Source organism: Thunnus maccoyii, chromosome 18, assembly GCF_910596095.1.
Source record: "Thunnus maccoyii chromosome 18, fThuMac1.1, whole genome shotgun sequence".
NCBI lineage: Eukaryota > Metazoa > Chordata > Actinopteri > Scombriformes > Scombridae > Thunnus > Thunnus maccoyii.
The window spans coordinates 19122745-19143570 of NC_056550.1; the positions used below are offsets into that span (position 1 = coordinate 19122745).

General features: G+C 41.6%; 1 protein-coding gene and 1 long non-coding RNA gene across 2 annotated transcripts; one reads left to right on the forward strand and one right to left on the reverse strand.

The window, feature by feature from the left end:
* The first annotated feature begins 45 nt into the window (after nt 1-45).
* Nucleotides 46-2102, forward strand: LOC121884755. Its single transcript, XR_006092405.1, has 2 exons — nt 46-290; nt 836-2102. It is a non-coding gene; the product is annotated as an uncharacterized LOC121884755 (long non-coding RNA).
* s1pr2 (sphingosine-1-phosphate receptor 2) lies at nt 1438-19980 on the reverse strand. The gene is made up of 2 exons (XM_042393732.1): nt 19443-19980; nt 1438-4584 (listed from the first exon to the last, which is right to left on the reverse strand). The coding sequence occupies exon 2, from the start codon at nt 4450-4452 to the stop codon at nt 3337-3339; it is 1116 nt and encodes a 371-aa protein (XP_042249666.1). The 5' UTR covers nt 4453-4584; nt 19443-19980; the 3' UTR covers nt 1438-3336.
* Nucleotides 19981-20826: the final 846 nt, after the last annotated feature.

Below are 20826 nucleotides of genomic sequence, written 5' to 3' on the forward strand. Positions count from 1 at the left end.
TATCTTAGGAAATGTAATTTTCTTGAAATGTCAAACTAACTTCACCTACCCCTACTGTTTGCCAGATGTTGTAGACAACTGACCAAGCGGAAGCAAATCTGAATGTTGTTTACTAATGAGCAATATTAGCAATAAATCTCTGCCTTTCAGATATTGTCTGTATTTACGATTGAAAGCATTTCATATATGACGCAATGCTTTCAGTGAATGACGGTGTAAATGTGTTAGTGCATGGAGACAGCGGTAGATAACTGTATAGTGTGATGTGTGTTTATGATTCACCTGGCTGGGTAATGTTATCTCTCTATCTCTATCTTTTATATGTAGTATATATATGTATAAATTTGAGCGATGTTTATGATTTCATTTGGCAGACGTGTAGTTTTAAAAGTATATGGAGCAAAGATCCTTCAGATATGTCTAGCCATGTGACTTTTTCACCACGAGGTGGCACTATGTCATCGATAACTTGAAAACAGTGTGAGTCTAGCTTTCTCATGTTCCCAAATCATGGCTTTGAATCGTCTCCCTCATATTGTCCATGCAAACCCAAATATGAATACGTTTACCATCATTTTCCTTAAGTAAATTCAATCTACAGACCTACATTAACTGAGCCGTGATCATTCTTACAGTTTATTATAGTTAATTCTCATACTGGCCACTCCTTTAAAGGAGTACCTCTTGCGCTTGTGTGTATGTACTATATATACATAATCTAACAGAAATTATTAAGTGTGTTTTTTTTTTGCTGTAAACTATGAACTTATAAACTCACATTGGTCTAGTGTGCCATCTGGCTTGAATGTTTTTGTGTATACAACTTCACCTACAGGTTTCTGAGTCTGATGTCACATCCTGCAGGGCACTGGAAAGACTTGGCAGACTTCCTAGCGGCGCAGCCTCCTGGGGCTGATTCAGCCAATGTTCCCACCCAGGAATCCTGGACGTCTGACAGAAAACAGACCCAACTCTCCCAAGGCCACTATAAGTCAGCCTCTCCCCTCACTCCAAAGTCTCCCCCTTATCCGAAAACCTCTCCCGGGGCCTTTCTTTATGCTTCTCTCAGACAAACTATCTTACAAATAGACATGCTTCTTCACCGCACCCCATGTTCACTCTCCCTGCCCTCTGCCCAGCTTCCCATCATAGCCTTGTCTTGCTTTGGCCTTTGAGCAATTGGGACAATTTTATTAGGTAAGACAGCCATGATTAATAGCCAAGTAGCATTTGCATGTACAATTTCAGGCTTTCATGTTGAAGCTAGTTGTTTTCTGACCTTGTCTGAGCATGTTTGGATTAAATGCTTCATCTTGAATACTTCTCAGATGTCAGTACAATAGGGAGTCATTCCAGGACCTGCACATATACTACAATTAAATGTTTTTAGGCTTTACAGATCAGAAGTACTAGTAAACTCAAACACACAAAAACAGATTCTGTCAGTATTTTTTTTTATTTTATAAAAAGGGAATGCAATTAACAAACGTTTATGTACCTACATTAGTGTTTCAGATTGTACCGATTTAACACAGGCAGCGTGCTACTGGACACACAAGGCTATTGCACACAGGACATTTCATACAACACAAATTATACAAACTGTACAAAGATACGTACAACATACTTACAAACATACATAGTTATTTATATATTTATAATAAAAAAACATAGTCAGGCAACACAATGAAGTGATAGGTACACAGATTAAAACACCTCTCCATCTGAAAAAAAAACTGGGAGAAAGCAAACGTCACTGAAGCTGCCAAAGTGCTTTTCACCATTTCTACTTGGCCATCTAAATGTAAAAGTCAACAAGAAAACACTGAGGAAGAGAAGAGTTTTTAAATGTGTGTCTACAGGAAGAAGGCTAGTTTAACCCTGAACAACAGGAACCGGACAATGAAAAACAGGACTTCCTATGACTGAAGGAAGTTGCGTGTTGTAGGAAGTCAGAGAATGAGGATGAAGCTGACCTCCCAGGGGGCAGACCCCCCCCCCCCCTTTGCCTTGCCTTTGAAACCGGATCTTCTCCCATTTTGTAGGCGTCTTTGGAAAGATGAGACGTATTAACACTTTTAGCTGCACAAGGCATATGGCTAGCAGATTAAACCAGGATGTTCAAATTCAACAAATTATTGTTTGTGGTGCTATTTAAGACTTCACAGTGAGATTGACGGACCCTGTTCATCCCACTCTTTGCTCACTTGGTAATTCAAAATGATGATCAATAATACTGTCAACAATGGAGCGCCTGCCCCAAACACTTCATACATACATTCAGCCTAATTCCCCAAGAGGAAGGCACAAACAGAAACAGTACATTGCCAGTACGTTGCTACAACACTGTCAGGACATTGGTCCCATTAGTCTGGACAACTGTCATTGAGTAAAATTCATCAGTGCCAACTCACTTCAGGAAATGTGCTTTCTGATTAGGCCTTCCTCAAAGGAAACTGTTAAGATACAAAAGACAACAGTAAAAGCAAGAGGGACAGATTATGAGGACAAATGAGGGAAGGGGTGTTAGTGATGGAAGCTGGAGCTGGAATATATCTTAAACATTAGCACTAACAAATGAGTTAGAATTTCATGCATTAAATGTAAGCAGATTATGTAAGTTTGTTGTACTTAATCAAATGATTTTAAGCAAGGTTATATAGGGAATATATAGCCCTGGTTTTATTGAGGGAGTAATAATTTGGCTTCTATGGAATGCAGTGCTGAGTGAAGTTGATCACTGCCTCCGGTTCTGCAAAGAATTAGTGATAAATATGTAGGCCTAATGTATACATATATCAGTGAAAGAGTACTGTGGTTAATTCTTATAAAGGACAACAATCTCTGGAGAAATCTACAAAGTGTGACTTTGCGACCTTTGTACTGATGCAGATGCATAGGCCCAAAATAGTTCACCAGAGGTGTGATATCACACACATTATAATTCTGTTTTTTGGCTTCTAATATGGGTTTACATGTTAAGAAAGAAAAACAAAAGCAAGACAGGCATATACATGAAAATGGTTTGCAACTCCATGTTAATTTATCAGAGTACCCATGACAAAGCTATTTTCACATTTCTGAAATTTGAATGTTTTTTACTCCCCTGCATGGGTGAGTCGATTAAACGCTGATTGTGGATTCACACAGTTTTGATTGTAATACGAAAAAGTCTGGATTGTAGAACACAATGCCAGACATCTTTGTTCAGGATGTGCTTGCTTCTTTTTTTTTATATCTCTTTGTCTCATCACAGTCTCTCTACTTGATACACACACACGTGCACACATACATACACACACGCGCACACAAGCACCCTGATGCGTTTGCACCACATCAGACACAGGTGGTACAATCTTGCATGATGGGTGTGGTCTGGTGTTCATGTTTGTTGGTGCAGTGTTCCAGAGAGCTGGAGCTCCTTAGAGGGACCAGACAGCGGTCAGCTGGTCGTCCACTTTGCAGCACCCCCCAGCAGCACAACACACGCAGAAACTCTTTTCTCATGTCCTTACTGCGCAGTGTGTAGATCACTGGGTTAAGTGCTGAGTTCAGAGTGGCAAAGCCAAAAAAGATGTCTGCTTTGGAGAGGATAGGGCATAACTGTATCCTGCAGGATGAATCTAGGAGGAGGATGGTAAAAGCAGGCAGCCAGCACATGATGAAGACACCCAGCACTATGGTGACTGTTTTCAAAAGGGCATAGGCCTGTGAGTTGGTCGCTTCCTGGTGGCTGGAGCGTACAATCAAATAGATCCTCACATAGAGAATGAGAATAGAGAGTAGTATCAGGCTGAAAATGGTGACAACAAAGAGGATGTATTTCTTTGAGTAGAGTGGCAACACGGCTGAGCATTCAGGAAGGTTGTTAATACAGTTCCAGCCGATGATGGGAAGTCCTCCAAGCAGGATGGAGGTAACCCAGCAAGCTCCTATAAGGAGGAACATGCGGCACGTTTTGTTGGAGCCATACACCTTGACCTTGGTGATGGCAATATATCGCTCTATAGCTATCGCCAGCAAGCTCAAGACTGAAGCTGCCAGAGCAATAAATGCCGTGCCCTCCCGGATGAACCACTGCACGGGTACCAGCTCAAAGGTCTTTGACCCAGATAGAAAAATGTTGGCTATGTAAGCCGAGCCTGCCAGCAGATCTGAGAATGCCAGGTTGCCAATGAAGAAAAACATAGCAGAGTGGAACTTCTTGTTGCGGCAGACAGCAATGAGGACCAGGAGATTCTCCAGAATGATGATGGTGCAGAGTACCACGATGACAATGTTGAGGTTGGTTAGCACCTTTTTATCCTCACTGCGTTTGTGCAGGTCCTGGATGGTCATGTTTTTAGCAAATGCATAATAAGAGGGGATCAGAGTCCGATTGTAGTACTGGGAATACTTGTTCTTCATGGTGACAGGGTGGTAGAGCACAGCGGCTTTACAGCAAAGATTCATTCACACAGTGGAGTTATGCACAGTGTCTAAGCCGATAATCATTGCCTTTAAGGAAAGGACAGGAAGAGGGCCAAGGCTGGGAGGGAGACTGCCTGTCCCACAGTCACGTCTCAGGAGCTCTATGTGGGTCACCTGCAGACACACAAAAAGGAAGAAAAGGCTTAGGTTACTGACAAGGGAAATTTTGTTGCACTAATGAAATAAACAGTGACAAAGCAAACATACATTTTTAGTAAAGCAGTGTACTTGCCAAAGTCAGTCCTCTAGCAAAACAGAGTATCCAGGCAACAACCTATTCCTCAGTACTCTGTAATCTGTACTCTGTACAGTGGAAACTTAACATATTTTTAAATGTACTTGAAGAGGACTCCATTGTAATGACCCAAAGTGAAAGGGTGGAGGAACAGCAATAGAGCAGAGCTGAAAAACAAAACCCCCTTGATATCATATGTCCTTGAGGCAGTTTAACAGATAAACAGGTTTGAAAGATTTGGCATTTACATTTATAGTAAATCTCAAACCGAGCACCCACACAGGAAGATAGTTGCAGCTTGTTGCAGTCTACAAGGAATGGAAAACTAATTATTCATTGGCTTACAAGAAATTTGTATTATTATCATAAAAAATGACTCTGGGGGGAAACTTTATTTTGCTCTGAGGGTAATCAACAATCAAAGATCTTCCCTGCACAGGCAGAGATCATCTTCAGGTAGAAGAATAACTGCTCTATGAGGCAGAGTGCTGGTGCTTAGACAAACGGCTCCACTCGCAGACTGAAGAGGACATTCCACTAACCCTGTCCGAGCACTCGGCTGTCAACACACAGCATTGTTGCGGGGAGCAAACCATTCCACTCCAGTGAGCTACCTCTTGAAACTTCAGCATAGCTTGTGGATCAGCCACATCTCTTCATCCTGACCTGCCCATTTCAGCCGGTTCACAAAAGCAAAGTAACAGCAAATCAAATAGATACTTGAGAGGCAAAGGTGGGAACTTCTCTGACAGCATGATCATAATAATTCCTACACACACACACACACACACACACACACACACACACACACACACTCACAAAATTAGATTATGTATTCTGGTGCTTTATGTTGTTATAAACACTTTTTAAAAATCATCAAAATCTACAAGCAAACAAGTACATAAACAAGCTTACAAGTGTGAAGCCAATGCAGGAAACCTTTGACCTAATAAAATGTAAACTTATATAATTACACAAATCTTGTGAATCACTAATGTGGCTTCAAATTACTGAGACAACTGTTTTAAAAAGGAGAAACCTATAAACCAAATGAAATAAAAATGGACTGCAGCTACAGGGCTGAAAACAAAGGAAAGTTGGAGGCTCTGGAAATCTAATTAGAGGTGGAGCTGGTGTTTTAAACCTGTCAAAAGTAACAGGATCCCTCTGCAGGCTAGCTCCAGAGGTAATTCAACACTGATGCTTCCACTGCTTGTCTTCACAGCTACACTGGATGGCTGCAGCAGCTATTAACAGGAAACCTTTAGTCAAAACTGCATGCTGCATGAGGCAGAACCTCTACTCTGTCTGTTCTGCTAGGCTTTGACTCAAAACCCGAGAGACTGAAAGATGGAGAGGGAAACGAGACAAAGCCAGACAGAGAGCATGCATGTGGAACGGCATCTGGACACAAAGGCAGGAATCTGAAACATCACTACCATGACGTGCCCACACACACAAACTCATCCATGTGACGTGTGGCACCACACAGAACTTAACTCTACACGTGCACAGACATCTCTTTTTCACACCTATTGCTAAATGTGACAGATGTAGACTAGTGTAGCAAAGCCCCTGCATACAGGCGAATTCAACACACAGCTGTTATTGGTTGCCAGTAATAAGCAGCGCACTGTTTCCTCAAGCAGGAAGAAAGAACAATAGTCTCCTTCAGCGTGCAAAGCATTGCCCTTCAGCCTTAATAATGGGACAGCACACTTCCATTTGGCTGCTGTGTCTGTATCATAGCAGATATTTATTTACAGTTGAGCTCTCCCTTATCAGAGCTCCTGTATCAGGACGGCTGGTCTACCCCCCATCCTCTTAGCTCCATTAATAGACACAAATAGCAGGCTTGAGGCTGAGCACATGTGCCAGCTGCACCAGCGTAATTACATTAGGTTGCATTATTGCAATGTGTAATGATTTTATTAATGTAAAAGTCATCTGATATAGACCAGCTCTGTATCTCCACAGTCCCTGCTGAGGGAAAAACACGCTGGATTCACTTCGTTTATATTGGTTTTTCTCTCAGCTCTGCCAGGTTTTCTCAGGAAAGTGGACTTTCCATGTGTTGTGTAGACAGCTTGAGGTCCTCCTTTCACCAAGGAGTCCTTGCAGTCTGTCATCAAGGGATTTCACAGTGTGTTTGTATGTGTGTGTGTGCATGTGTGTGTGAAACCTGATGGGCTGGTTTGCCTAGAGCACTGTCTCGTCGCAGCCCTGCCCCTCTACCTGCCGTGTGCCATTCAGATGTTTCAATGGTGATTGGCTGACAGAAGTGTAGACTTCCTGCTATGTAACCCCCCTCTTTCCAAACCCATCCACAAAATTGTGCCCTGTGTTCGACCCAGACATCACTGTCACAGTTCCACAATAGACATAATACATTGTCAAACATTTTGTCACACTGTGTCAACCAATGACTATTTCCTCACTAAGACAATGGACAACAACAGCAGTGCAAATCCAAAATAACCTCACTTCACTATATCAACTACTTCAGGTATTTAAAAGAAATTGTATACTACTGCTACTGTTTATAGAATACTAAAAGTATACTTAGTATTTTATGAAGGTATTATTTCAAAAAGAACTAAAGGTATTATTATTTTAATTATGAAAAATTTTGCACCTCAAAATTGCTCAAAAGTACATTTAAATAAATTCATACATTTCATATCAAATGCTGTGTCTCATAATTATTTTTGGAACTTTCTACTGTATATGCTTTTGCATTTAATGCATATATGCATTTAAGATATACTGTATTTCAATGTAACTTAAATATAATTTATGTGCAATTAGGTTGCATTAATAGTTTTTAAAATTAGACTTAAACAATACTTGAAATGCATTACTTTGTGACAGCATATATAAGCGCAGCTTGATTATTCAAAACTGGAATTTGTTCTCAAGTTGTTCCATAATGACTTAAACATCATGTAAATATAGCATTTACATAACCATAATAGAGCAATGCATTTACTAAATATATTAAAGTTGTATTAAGTTGTTCCAAAGTAATACATATATGTAAGCATATAGATGTTGGAAGTGAATGTATTTAAAGTACTTTTTAAAATTGCAAACAGGAGTTTTGTTTGTTGCACAAATGTCATAGCACTGTGATGTAGGTGGTAGTGTAGGTGGTTGTGTAGACGTTTAGTTTCACAAATAATACAATATCCTGTCAGGATTTCATAGCAGAGCTTAGGTGCTGTAATAGAACATGATGAAAGAAATAACTGTGGACAGGAAGTTCAAAACGGATGACAAAGAGACAAAGGATGTTTAACAAGAGATACGGATCCGTATCATAATAAAATCTGCACCTGTTTGTCATCATTTGAGAAATAGTTCAGAGATACTCTTGTAGTGCAGGTTCACATGAACACCATCTACCAGCTTCACAGCCATGCCTACTTTCACAACCACATAAGCGTTGCCAAACATGGAACCACAGTTGCATAAAGGTGCATATAGTGCACATATGTTTTTGCAAAAACAGACCCAAAAACAGATCCAAAAACAATTGATGGTTGCTGCTGAAAGCTGACCCTTATTCTTTCATAATCCTAACAAGAGACAGAGCTCCCCTCTCCATCATGGGAGTGAGGGTTGCACAAAAGCCACAGGTGTTTTTCTCAGAAACACCTGATAAGCCCTAATTAGCAGAATGTCTGCTCACCAAAAACCAAGGCAACGCTGTCCCACTACAACACCTGCTACCTGTCACACTCTACTTAAACCTGGCTCTACTTTCTCTGGGGGAAAGCACTTAAAACAAAGACACAGCATGCATGCCCATATTTCTGTATACTAAAACATTTTGGTCTACACTGTCATAAATTGCTGGAAAAATAAGGCCAAATTCTAACAGTAAAGTACCGTTTCTAAATATGGTAAAATACCGTAAATTTTGATGGTTTTGTAGCCAAAACCAATAACAGATATTAACAGTAGGCTACTGTAAGATTTGACAGTAAAATACAGTATTTTCATTTTCACTACCGCAGTAATGGAGGGACAGAAACCACATTCAGCCATCAACATCATTTCATCACCATTCATCCCCCTCTGTGGTATCAAATAAAAAGGTCAGGAACATCTCACTCAGAAAACAGAACTACATTTGTTCATCAGAAAATTTTCATGTAGTTTTCTTCAACAGCTGGAAGTTTGAATTACTGGTATTTAAACATTATTTTCACTGCTGTTTGCAAGTCTAGTTTAAAGATTATATTTGGATGACTGTTTTCTCTTACACTACATATCAGTGAACGCTAACGTTAGACCAGCCTGATCTATACCTATACCTTGTTTATCCCACTTGCATTTCATAATTAATAAAAGATTTCTATGTAAAGCTCATAACAGTTGAAGTTGATTCAAATATGAAACCAATTTGGTTAAGATATTTTGGCTGCTGAGCCCCGAAAGACAGAGTGGAGTGGTTATATTGGTTATTTTAGCTCAACCACAAGTGTTTTTACGCTGTTGCTAGGTCGCTGAAAGGATTCTGTAGTTTGTTGCCAAGCTGTGCTAAAACCTGGGGCATAATAGGTGATTTCCAGGCAATACTGTTTACTCATACAAGTGTTACGTGTTGTTTTCAGGAATTTCAGCGCGGGAAAGTCATTCCTAAGAAGACAAACAAGCTCACAGTGAGCTCATTACCACTCTTCTAAAGAACTTCAGAAAAAGTTTGTTAGGTAACCTTTTGTAAAATATTTCTCTCTGCCATTAAATTGTTTAATTTCTCCTTCTATGGCTCTGTGCTTGATTTTTTCTCACTCAGTGAGCTGTGAGCCTGGAAACCTGGATGCTGACCTTCTGCCAATTAAAACAGAGGACATGTTAAGGCATTAGAAAATTTTTTATCCTGCAATCTGTTTATTTGTGCTTTTAACAGTAGTTTGCAAAGCAGTTTCTGTTGATGTTTTGCTGGCAGCTCAGGATATTCTAATTAACAGATTTACATTGAGAATTATATTTTTAAACATACTTAAATATACTTGACATATTTGAAAGCCTTTGAATAAATGTTCATTTCCAGATGTTAAGGGTTGCGCATTTTTAAATGGAACACTGAGCTGATCTCATTACTGGACCATCAAGATTGAAGACATATTGTTAGTTACAGTATTTGTCTGCAAATAATAGTTGTTTTTATTAATATGAATAAGAAGAAAACCTTTCAGTTGTTTACTGTAACATTTACAGTAAGAAACTATTAATGTAGATTACAATACAACACTGTAAAAATACTGTATATTACTGCAGGCCCAGCTACACAATCAAACTGTAAACCTCATATTCCACAGCAGAATACTGTTTTGACAGTAACTAAATTACGGTAGTGACATTGTAAAAAAAAAAAAAAAAAAGGTACAACACTGGCGACCACAAATGCCAGCTGTAGTTTACTATAACTTTGTGGGTAAATTTGTTACTGTGATAAGAGCGGTGCCAGTTTACAATAGCTTATCTTGTTTCCATTTGAATTTGTTTGCTGTTTGTATAAGCAGAAGAATCACTTTTGAGAAGCTTGTGGTCTGGAACATCCTGTAACACATCTTTTTCCATCTGCCCTTCACACTCCATGCACAGAAGCCGCTGTAGTGGCAACATTGTGAGACAGCATGGCCGAGTGTTTCTTCACAGAGCGTGCTCTAAAATGTCAGTAGCATGTGACTATAACAGAAATGTCTTTGTTAGGAAAAGTTAATCATATATTTAAGGAGATTTAATGACTTCCTGCACTCTCTACGAGACAGTAGGCCTTTCTTGGAATAGAGACTTCATCTCTCCTCGGTTTTGAGAGCAATAGATATAGATCATGGATACACAGAAAGCATCTGCTGCTGTGATTTGTCCTTTCCTGTTCTCCTCTGCTCCCAGTATCCACCATCCTCTAACTGACCTGGCCACCAAAGGACACACTGTGGGGTGCTGCTCACTCAACCATAATGACCAGCACTCATATGAGGAAGAAATATAAAGACTACAGGGAGATTGCAGCTGTGTGTGAGGCATGGAGATTGTCTGCTAAAAAGCAAAACAATGCTTTAATTCTTAACACTAAAATAGGATATACTTTTAAAGATGTCCTCTGGGGTATTCCCACTGAGGTAAACCAAAAGGTTTGAATGTATCTACATATAGCAGAAGTACAGCAGAAGAGCTGAACCTTCAGAGAGGAAAATTCCGTATGCAAAAGACAGCAAGGTAATCAGAAAGTTTCCCAAGTCAAGTGTTGACATGTCAGACACACAGGAGACAACACAGGTAACTATTTCCACCACAAAGTTTCACCACCGCTACCACAGTAGCTTCATTTCTAAGGAAATGATAATAGCGAAAGATGCAACACCCACAGCTTTTTTTTCCTCTTCACTTTTCTGTGTCTCTCACTTTATCAGTGTTGACATACTATACCTTCTTATATTTAAACAGCCAGTACAGCCCTCCACTAAGCTGTCAAACGGCACTGCATACATGGATCTGTTAAGGAAGGCCCTATTTTGCATTGAGTGGCTCCATGCAGTCATGCTGAAAACATAGGCACGGACTGTATTTGCTGGCAGGTGGCTACAGCGTCTCTCTGCCGCTGTGTCTATCGCTGAGCCCCGGGGCTCTGTGTGTGGAATCTTTTCACATTAGCACAGCAACACTATTGATTGACCGCAGTCAATTTCCAGGAAAAAAAACATTAATGTTTCCAGACCTAGTATAACTGGGATGAAGAGGATTCATGTTGCTGCTGTGACATGACTGAGCACAGACTAAATAGTCACACGTAGTGTCTCTCATTTAGTAGTGTCTCTTCAGTATGGTCGAAAAAGGCCCCGAACAGTCCTCACATCCTCAGTCATGACTGTTGAAACTTATCTTGAGCTGGCTCTGTTATCTATGTTACGTGCCTCAATGCAGACAAGCGCACTGATAAAACTGATGCCAAAATCAGTAACGATAAAAAAGGACAGCTGACATTAAAAAACAGTATTTTTAAAAACAAATCATGTTTGAGGTCAAACTGAAAGCATCAGCAACCTCAACTTCCTACTGTGGTACAACGTACCATTTGCTATTCAGAGTACAAATACACGCACTTCAAGACCTCAGGACCCAGACCGCTTCATTACCAGCACTACGGTACTGTACTACAGTACAGCACTACTACAGTCATCCACAACACTAAATGCCTCAAAAAGCAGATTCATAAATGCTCTCTTTAGCAATGGACAGGCAGCATTAGAGCAAAGAACTTCTGTTCTTCCTCATCTGTTTGACTAGATAATTACAGGTGTTTACTCATATTTTCTGCACACAGGAAATCAAAGTAGTAAAATCTAGAGACACTGACAAATTCTGGCAGTGATTTCACTCACTGCAGCCTTGTACTGTAAAAAGGAAAGCGTGGGCAGTGTGCGGAGGAGTAAAAATACTGGCATATACGTTGGTACAGTCTGTTATTTTGAAACACCAGCAGTTTATGAAATCACCAGACAAATAAAAACTAGGAGTTTCAAGGGGAAGTGCAAACGAGAAAGACGAAAGCCTGTTTTAGTGTCGCGCTGAGACTTGCACAGTCGTGAGGCAGGACAGACAAGAGAGATATGAGATGGGGGGCCTGCAATATCTCACAGTTCCTAGCTTGGAGAGGAACTGAACAGGGGGAATAACAAATTTAACAGAAAAAAAAGACTTGGCAAAGAAACGTCTGTAACTTGCCAAACCATGTCCCAGACATACACAAATCAGATCCTTTTTTGTGACTTCAAAAAAATATATAAATATATAAAGAAGTATTATGCTATCACAAATTTGCATCAGTGTCATGATAACAGCATCATGGCATGAGATGAGCAGCAAAGAACAAACAGTTCCTTTTTATTGACAGAATAAATGGTTCCCTCTTGTTTTTTCCACTCTGTTCTAGATTTAATTTTAGCATCAAAAGCAATCCCTCTTCTGTCTTTGTCCGTTATATGCTAACACAATCATGCTTCATTAAAACTGTGTATAAGCTGCTAGATATAAGGGGAGTGGGTGTCCCCAATACATGTGGTTTCATCATATAATTAGGGATTACCCTTTTGCTCGTCAAACAGTTTGACAGTTTGGGTACAGCCTCTCGTGAGGGTCCAGTCTGTCAACACAGTTCTATCATCAACAAAAATGTTTTTTATTGTGTGTTTCGTGGTGACTCATCTCGTCCTCTCTTCTTCTCCTCAATTGGTTCATCTCTGCAACTTTGCAATGCATGTGTTTATTTATGGCAGCTGTTCATGTGCTGTGGGGCTCTTAGAGTAGCGGTGAGAGGAGCTGCAGACAAAGAGCTGCATAAAGAAGGGCATCATAGAGCCTCAGGAGCCAAAGCCCGCATGACCAGCAGACACCCTCCTCCCCCCCCCCAGTCTGTCCCACTGGGGGTGGGGGGATCTCCAAGAGTGGCGCCTCAGAGGCAATTACTATAATATCTTCACCCTCTGACCATTTCTGTCAACTTAAAGTCACCGGCTTCCAAATTATTCATGTTTTTTATATTGCTCTATTTTGCATATTTCCCTTTTATGCTGCTCTTGGATTTGCAGAGCCACACCGTCCTCACTCTAACACCCCCTCCTCCCCTCGTATATTTTCAACTTCACCACAGACATCAAAAGACAAGGCCATAAAGATGTCATTAAAACATCAAAAAGGATTTATTTAGCACACATCTGGGGCAGACATGTTCTTATACTCCCCTATTAAAGACTTCATTACAGCACATGCTGTGTGCAATCAGCTCTCCATTCAAGAAACTCTGGAGCTCTGCAGCAAGAAACTACTGCATGTGCATCTTAAATCCTCTTGTCAAAATGTGCAAAAATGTGTGATGTTTCATGCAGCTTTACTAATAATTTTTAAAAAAAAAAAGTATGATTATCATCCCTATCATTAACGCCTGAAGACACATTTATGTATTTCTACAGCATGCAGAATGTGTAACTGATGTGCAAACTGACCTGAGATTTTCTCATCACGAAAAGTGAAAGGTTCTCAGAATTCAAGCTTAACATGGTACAGCAGTAAACCGCACATAAAGATGCTCTGCTGAGAATCAGACGGGTTTGCATGTGTAAAGGTGTAAGCTAGAGTTAACCACATGGAGCCCTTAACACTGGTACAGGACATGTGCACACAAACTGTTATGATGCAAAAAGAAGTTGGGTCAGGTGTGGCTTGCCTGCATTAGAAACCTCAGGTCTGAGGGCTGACGTGTGCTTGATTCAAGTTTCAGTCACAATGTCCTTCTCACACCTTCCCATGTTCTTGTCTTTACAATGAGGTCTCCCCTAATGAATGGCTTTGAACCCTCTGTTAGGTCTCTTTTGTCCTCCTATTCTACTCTGTAGCAAGACCTTGAACTCCACCCCTTCTCATGTTCTGTTGCCTTGTTGGAAAACTGTGAGGTTGCCGTGAGAGAGCTTGTGATTGTTTGTTGCAGGCCGTGTCAAGAAACACAAGACATGACAACATATATCCATGCAACTGTGTATGTTTGTAGCGAGGAGAGTTGCTGTGACTGTGACACTCAAGTTTGTTCCACTCATGTTGCTGTGATTTCCAGTGGATCGTGACAGAAAGTCACAGGACAGCATGGCAAAATCAAAGACATAGCAGAGGAGAGGGCAGGAGAGAGAAGACACTGTCGACAAAGCAAAGCACCACACAATGGAAAACGATACCATCTACACAGGCTAACACACAGGGGGCACAAAGCCGCCCTGACTGCCTCTGCCTAGCACCCGCTGATAAGATGTTAAATTGATGGAGGCCCTCCATCTCTCCTCATGGTCCAGCATAGAAAAACAGCTCCAGACTACTCTGGCAAACACAGATCCATTAAACACAGCTCTGTTGTTGGAGAAAAACATGGTTGCCTGGAGAGGGAACATTGTTGTGTCCACACATTTCACAGTGTTTCCTCTATATTTTATACAATTTAAGGATTTCTTGCTTTAAAGAGCAAATTTATTTCTTGAAAATCTCTTGTGATGTCAACATTCATAGGTCTCTTTGTGAATGTAAATATAATATATTTGCACACAGTTACGACTTGCACTTAAAAACTAGTGACTGTATGCATGAAAAGAGACCTGAGGGTATTTAAAGTTCGAGAGTTTTGGAGGCAACAATTTTCCTGGCAACATTAAGTGAGTAAAAAAAAAATGTAAAGAATTGGGCCCACAGCAGCTAACTTTTTTGTGCGGATTCACTGTGCCTTATGCAAGGTTTGGGTAGAGTGACTTGCCAAGGGACATTTTGCAACAATAACTGGTCAAAAGTGAGTATTGCTGTGTGGCTTTTCAGTGGGTATGAGAGAGCAGCTACTTGACTTTGACCGAGGCGCGGCTCATCTGAAATGTTTGAGCAGTTGTCATATTAGTTTAAAGTAAACAGCATCCACTTCCACTCAATCTGTCTGTTCCAATGGAGCAGTCTGGCCTCTATCATGACCCGGCTTGTGTTTGGCTGGAGGTTAATTCCATCATGTCTTTAAGCTTGGAAAGACTAATGCCGAGGCATTTGCAAGATAAACAATCTCAATGGCTATTTCTAACGAACAGGCTATCCCAAAACAAGGCTTATTTTTAAATCTAAAAGAGCTTGTTAGAAGGAGAGATGTTAACTTTCAGCAATTTCCACACGAAACGAATGGCTTCAACAGGCCCTTTAGACCTCTGAGCTCCAACTGGCTGCATGGGACAATTCAAAATCCAAGAAAACTGTTTCCAGCTTACTCCTGGTTTTTTGGGGAGGTGGGGTGTTGAAGTAATCCTGTTGAGTTTTCCAGCTGCACAAACAAAGCTGACTGGATAACAAAGGCTTCCAAGAGAGAAAAAGAAAGAGGAGGAGGAGTTCTCCAAAACCACAGCATCTCCATGTGTACCTGCTCCAAGATTGCTCTGGGGTGCAGCGTTGAGAATGACCAGAAATAAGGAAACCACGACATGACCACACTGATTAAGCCCGCCGCTAGAACAGACAGTATGAGGTTGTTCCCATCCAGTTCATAAATCACACTGTATAACCCAAAGAGAGGTTGCAAAGTGCCGTTGATCCCATCCAAAGCCACAGTAGTAACCAGAGACCTTCTATTCAATGTATTTGTCAACTGTATGAAAGATTATGTGTAACATATAGAGCAACGTCGCAAAAAGCAAAATGCCAGTCAGAGCTCTACAAACCATTTTCAGCATTATTTCCAACTGGCAGCATTTCGGAACAAGAGCTGGCCCAAGCTTGAAATGTGACAGAAGAAAAACAGCCTTATCCCCACTTTAAAAAGCATCAGGAAATCCTGGCATGCTGCTACAAGCATCAGCGCCTGGTCATGGGGGGGTCTTATAGTTTGTCCAAGTCCCTCAAGTGGAAAAGGAATGTAACAGGAGACTTTAAAGCTAATGGAGTCTTTCATTGGGTAAAACACCTTCCTAAAAAAAAAGTCCACCAAGTATCAGCTTATGTAAATGTTTATATGATAATCCGAACAGAACTGACATCATCTTCATGCAATTCAGAAAGGTTGTTTTGAAAAGGAGAGACAGATAGGTTAAGTAAGTGTGCATATGTATTCCTTCTACCTGCCAGCAAAGAGCAAGCACAGTCTTTAGTGACATCCTTTTCCTCAACCGTGTTCACTTTTTTTTTCAAAGGAGATATTCGCATATCTAACTATCTCAGATGCAGGTGCCTTGGAAAGTATCACTTCAGTCATGGGAAAAGGAAGATTCTGCACCCTGCTCTTGTTCAGCATATTAATGTTTCAGTCCCTCTGGACCTTCTTCAAGAGTATTTGAGTATAGAAGAGTTCCTTTCTCAAGACTCAAGCGTGTTCACAAAATGGGTAAAAAGCAGCAGAGGACGCCATATTTATTTCTCCGCTCTGAGACACTCCCAGCTCTTGGCTGTGAATCAGAAACTACATGCTGTCAGCTGTGTGTTGTGACTTGCGCTTCGGCAGCTTGTGAACAGAAGGCGTTTATTTTGCTCCAGCTGCCACACCCAAGGAAAGTGTTTTTCAGGCTAAGGGGGGAGTACCAGCTAGAGCAACTCTTGAGCCTGTAGAACACAGATGGCTGTCCAGGCACAGTACTATTAATATCACAGAGAAAGGGCCAAAAGCAATGTAAAAATATCTTCATTGTCTCCTGTGATCTTCCATGCTTCCTATTCTTAAGTTATGTATTGACCTCTGACTGGTTTCATTTAACCAGGTAAAAGCCAGGACGCCTCTGGCAAGTCACTCCTCTGATCTTTCAATGTTGTTACCCCTCGGATCAGGCTGAATAAAGTGGTGCGTGTAGACAACAAAAGAGAAGTCAGTCTCCCTATGGAAAAGCCTTCTCGCTGCTTCCTATTAGCAGACCGCTCCCAGGCCCAAGCTGAAACCCGAGCATCCTTCAGGGATCGACACCACCCACCCGCCACCCATCTCCGCCTTCAACCCCCTAGTGACCTGTCCCAGTAAAAAAAAAAAAAAGTCCCACAAATCCAGTTCCCACCATAGAATTATCATTAATTTATTTATCCATCCATGCACTTACACATCTATTTATTTATTCAACTCATCTATTTGTCTCCATTTCTCACGCTATCCCTGGCAGTTCCCATTGACAAGGGTCTGATTACAGTCATCTCGTAGAGGAAAGCGGGGCCACTGAGCACAGTGAGCTGGGTCAGCAACACACAGATCCTCAACGCATGATGTCATGGGCCGCTGGAGTGAGCCAGTCTCCCTGTGCCCTGACAGAAAAGATTTTAGAGTTCCTCTATATAGACTAGTAAGACTAAAACCATGTGTGCTCCCCAACTCTGCGAAAGACTTGCATCTGCCTGGAGCTGTGGGGTGTCTGGCCAATAAGGCTGCATGGATCTATTCGCAGCACCCTGGGGTTTCTCTCATCCTGGCCAAGGATGGTGAAGAGTGTGAACGCGTGTGTGAAGAAGCCTAGCTGTGGTCAGGCCTGGTGGAGTGGCGGGTGTTGTTCTGGTGCAATGAGCCATGTGGTCACATGGGCCAAATGCAGACGGCCGGCTGGCTGTATCATGCCCTGTATCATGCCCTGTCTCCATCCGGTCCAAGGCATGCTGGGAGAAGCACCTGAGTCCCAAGACAGCCGTGTACACCCCAAACAAACCAAGCTGCTCTCACCCAACACTGACATCAGTGAACCTGCTGACAGGGCCTTCTGCACTTGATAGTTCTCTCTTAACACTGCTGAGCATGCTTCCTCTCCTCCCCCTTTCATGATGTTATCAAAGATAACAAGATACTTGCTAGTCTAAATTTAACAGGCTTTGTAGCATCCGTCTACATTTCACAGTCTGATTTCTCACCCACTAACCTCAACCAGAACTTGAGATAATGTCAGCACATTCGCAAGCCTTACTGCATTTAAGACAACCTGCTTATGAGTTCCACACCATGCAGGCTGAACCAGACCAACCACAGGATAAAGGATGACGGATGGAGGCTTTTATCTGGGCAATAAACATTAGTTCCCCCACCTTATCATCTTATCTCACCGTGACTTGAGGATTCTCCAACAACAGGATGCCTCACTGGACTGCTGACACCTACCTCTCTGCAGGGTTTACTCTTTAGGAAACACCAAGCAGCTGTTTAGTCAGTATGACCTTATAGTGGTGATGAGATACTGAACTGGGAAGAGATACAGAAAAGTTCTGCAAATATTCGCAACAAATTTAATTTCAATACTGTAAATATACAACTACAGCACATCATTATAATAAAAAAATGCATTGTATTTAAAAGGTGTATTCAATTCTTTTTGCTGGTGTTAAATCTCTGACAACAATATACTGTAATCTCTTAAGACTTTGCATGTTAAAGCTCTGTGCTGCCTTTCTCTGGGGAGCCCATCTCCAACCCAAGAGATTTACTTCGGTGCATGAGGATAATGGGGGCTTTTGTCTTATTAATACATCCTTTCAAAACAATGCCTTCTTTAGAGTGACGGATGAACAAGCCTCAACACCATCGGAGGGGTCAGAGCGGGGGGGGGGGGGGGGGGGGGGGGGGGGGGGGGGGTGCACAGCATGCTGCGCAACGGCTCTAAGGAACTATGTGTGTGTGTGTCTGTGTGTGTGTCTGTGTGTGTGTGTGTGTAGTGTGTAGTGTGTTTGGAGGCCCCTGCGAGGACGCGCCTGCGATGCACGCAGCTCACCAGCCTCTGACAACATGATGCAGCAGACTGCACTGACCCCACCGTATGATCTGTGCTATAACCCCTGGGTGTTAATATTTAACACCGCACTATGTTATTCATTAAAACACACACACTGTGTTTAACAAACGCAGCTGTCACATCTGAATCCAAATATTCACCCTGGCTTAAGGCTGCAGTGTTTCTACTTGTGTTGCCATCCCGCTGTCATGGGTGCTTGAGAGTCCACGGCACATTTTTGAGTTTTTGAGCGTCAATAAAGACATTCACTTTATTAGTTACTGGTCGTTGATAGCCTTATCAGGGGGAACTTCATAAAGCTGACGTGTAAAGGTTTACATGCTTGATTGAACAAATTAATAATAAACTGTGTACGTTTAATAATTTTTTTTTACAGTAATACGCAAGACGCACTAGATCCTTTTGTTAGGTTGCTGCAGCACATGTATATACACTGTCATACACAATATTTTTGAGAAGGTGCCATTACTTACCCCATGAGAGATACGGGCTACTACAGCAGCGAATATACTCTCAGACAAATGTTTGTCTCCAAATGTCCTCACATGTGGTCACCGGTTTCCACATAAAGTTTAGCGCTTTCCCCTGCTCCGGTCGAGAGGCACCGATGACAATCAAAACTTTGGTGGCGGACTAGACGGCGTGTCTTGTCTAGTCAATGATAAATCCATACCGGTCTGTGCGCCACCGCGGAAACAAAGCAAAAATCACTGAAAGCTCGAGAGAAAAAAAAACCCAAGAAAGTAAAAAGTGGATGTGTGATGATCGCACTTTCTCTCTTCTCGCTCTAATCCAGCAGTCCGTCTGATTGTCCTCCTGGCTCTCTCTGGGAACAACAGCTCCACGGGGCTGTGGAGCGTCGGGGAGGCGCGCACACAATACGCGGTCACACACACGCACACACAAACACACACACAAACACACACCCACACACACGCGAGGCACAGTATGGAAACGTCATAGCCTATGCCCATAAATCGCCTCAGCGTTTAAAATCTAAGGTTGATGCGGATTTGTGGACAACAATTAATATGGAAAATAGTTTTAAGCCTATTTCTGGACCGTTCCCCCCACTTTGGAGCACACAAATGAAGTCCAGATGTTCCACCTCCACACTTCCTCTCTCTCTCTTAGCAGCATGAACCAGAATCCTCACTTTTCAACTCATCCTGGCTCAGTTTCCCTTGTGAGCAGTGGCCAGCTGTAAATGCATAACCTACCTATAGCTCCATGACAGAAATAAACATCAGCATTTAACCTGCGCCTGCTTCTTTAAGATTTTTGTTTTCCTAGCTAACCACAATTTTATTTATTGTTTCTGATGAGTCATTCCTGTAATTTCTACATTTATCCCTCAGGTCTGGGTAGCTATAATAATGAGGGGTGAGGTGAAGGTAAGTCAGGGCTTGTTAGTCATCAGGGCTGCACCTAGACATACAGCGGTGCAGGTGCTGGATCTTGTGAAAGAGCCTCTGTCCAACCCCAGAGGAGGTAATAATGTCTTCACAGTCATTACGCTGAAAGCCAAAGTCATCCCAAGTGGCTATGATGTCATGTGTCTGTGATAAGAAGATGGAGCTGTGTAATGTTGTTATAGTTTATTACTTAGGCTGTCTAACAAAACATATAGGAGCTACCTGGCTTCTGTGTTTAGCAACATTTATTATGTGAGCAAAAGAAATAATCAAAAAGAAATAAGCGCTATTAGATTTTAATTAGGAATTGTGTGCAAATTTGTGTTTTGTTTTTTCAATAATGGACAACTCATGCTTGAAAAAAAGGTGAAAATGAGAACGGAAACTGGAAGACTTTGATGAAGCAGTCGGCTGTGATGATACAGAGCTGAACTTTTTGATA

What these genes read in the sequence shown, in the direction of transcription:
- s1pr2 (XM_042393732.1), bottom strand. Translation starts at nt 4,452, where the DNA reads ATGAATCTTTGCTGTAAAGCCGCTGTGCTCTACCACCCTGTCACCATG.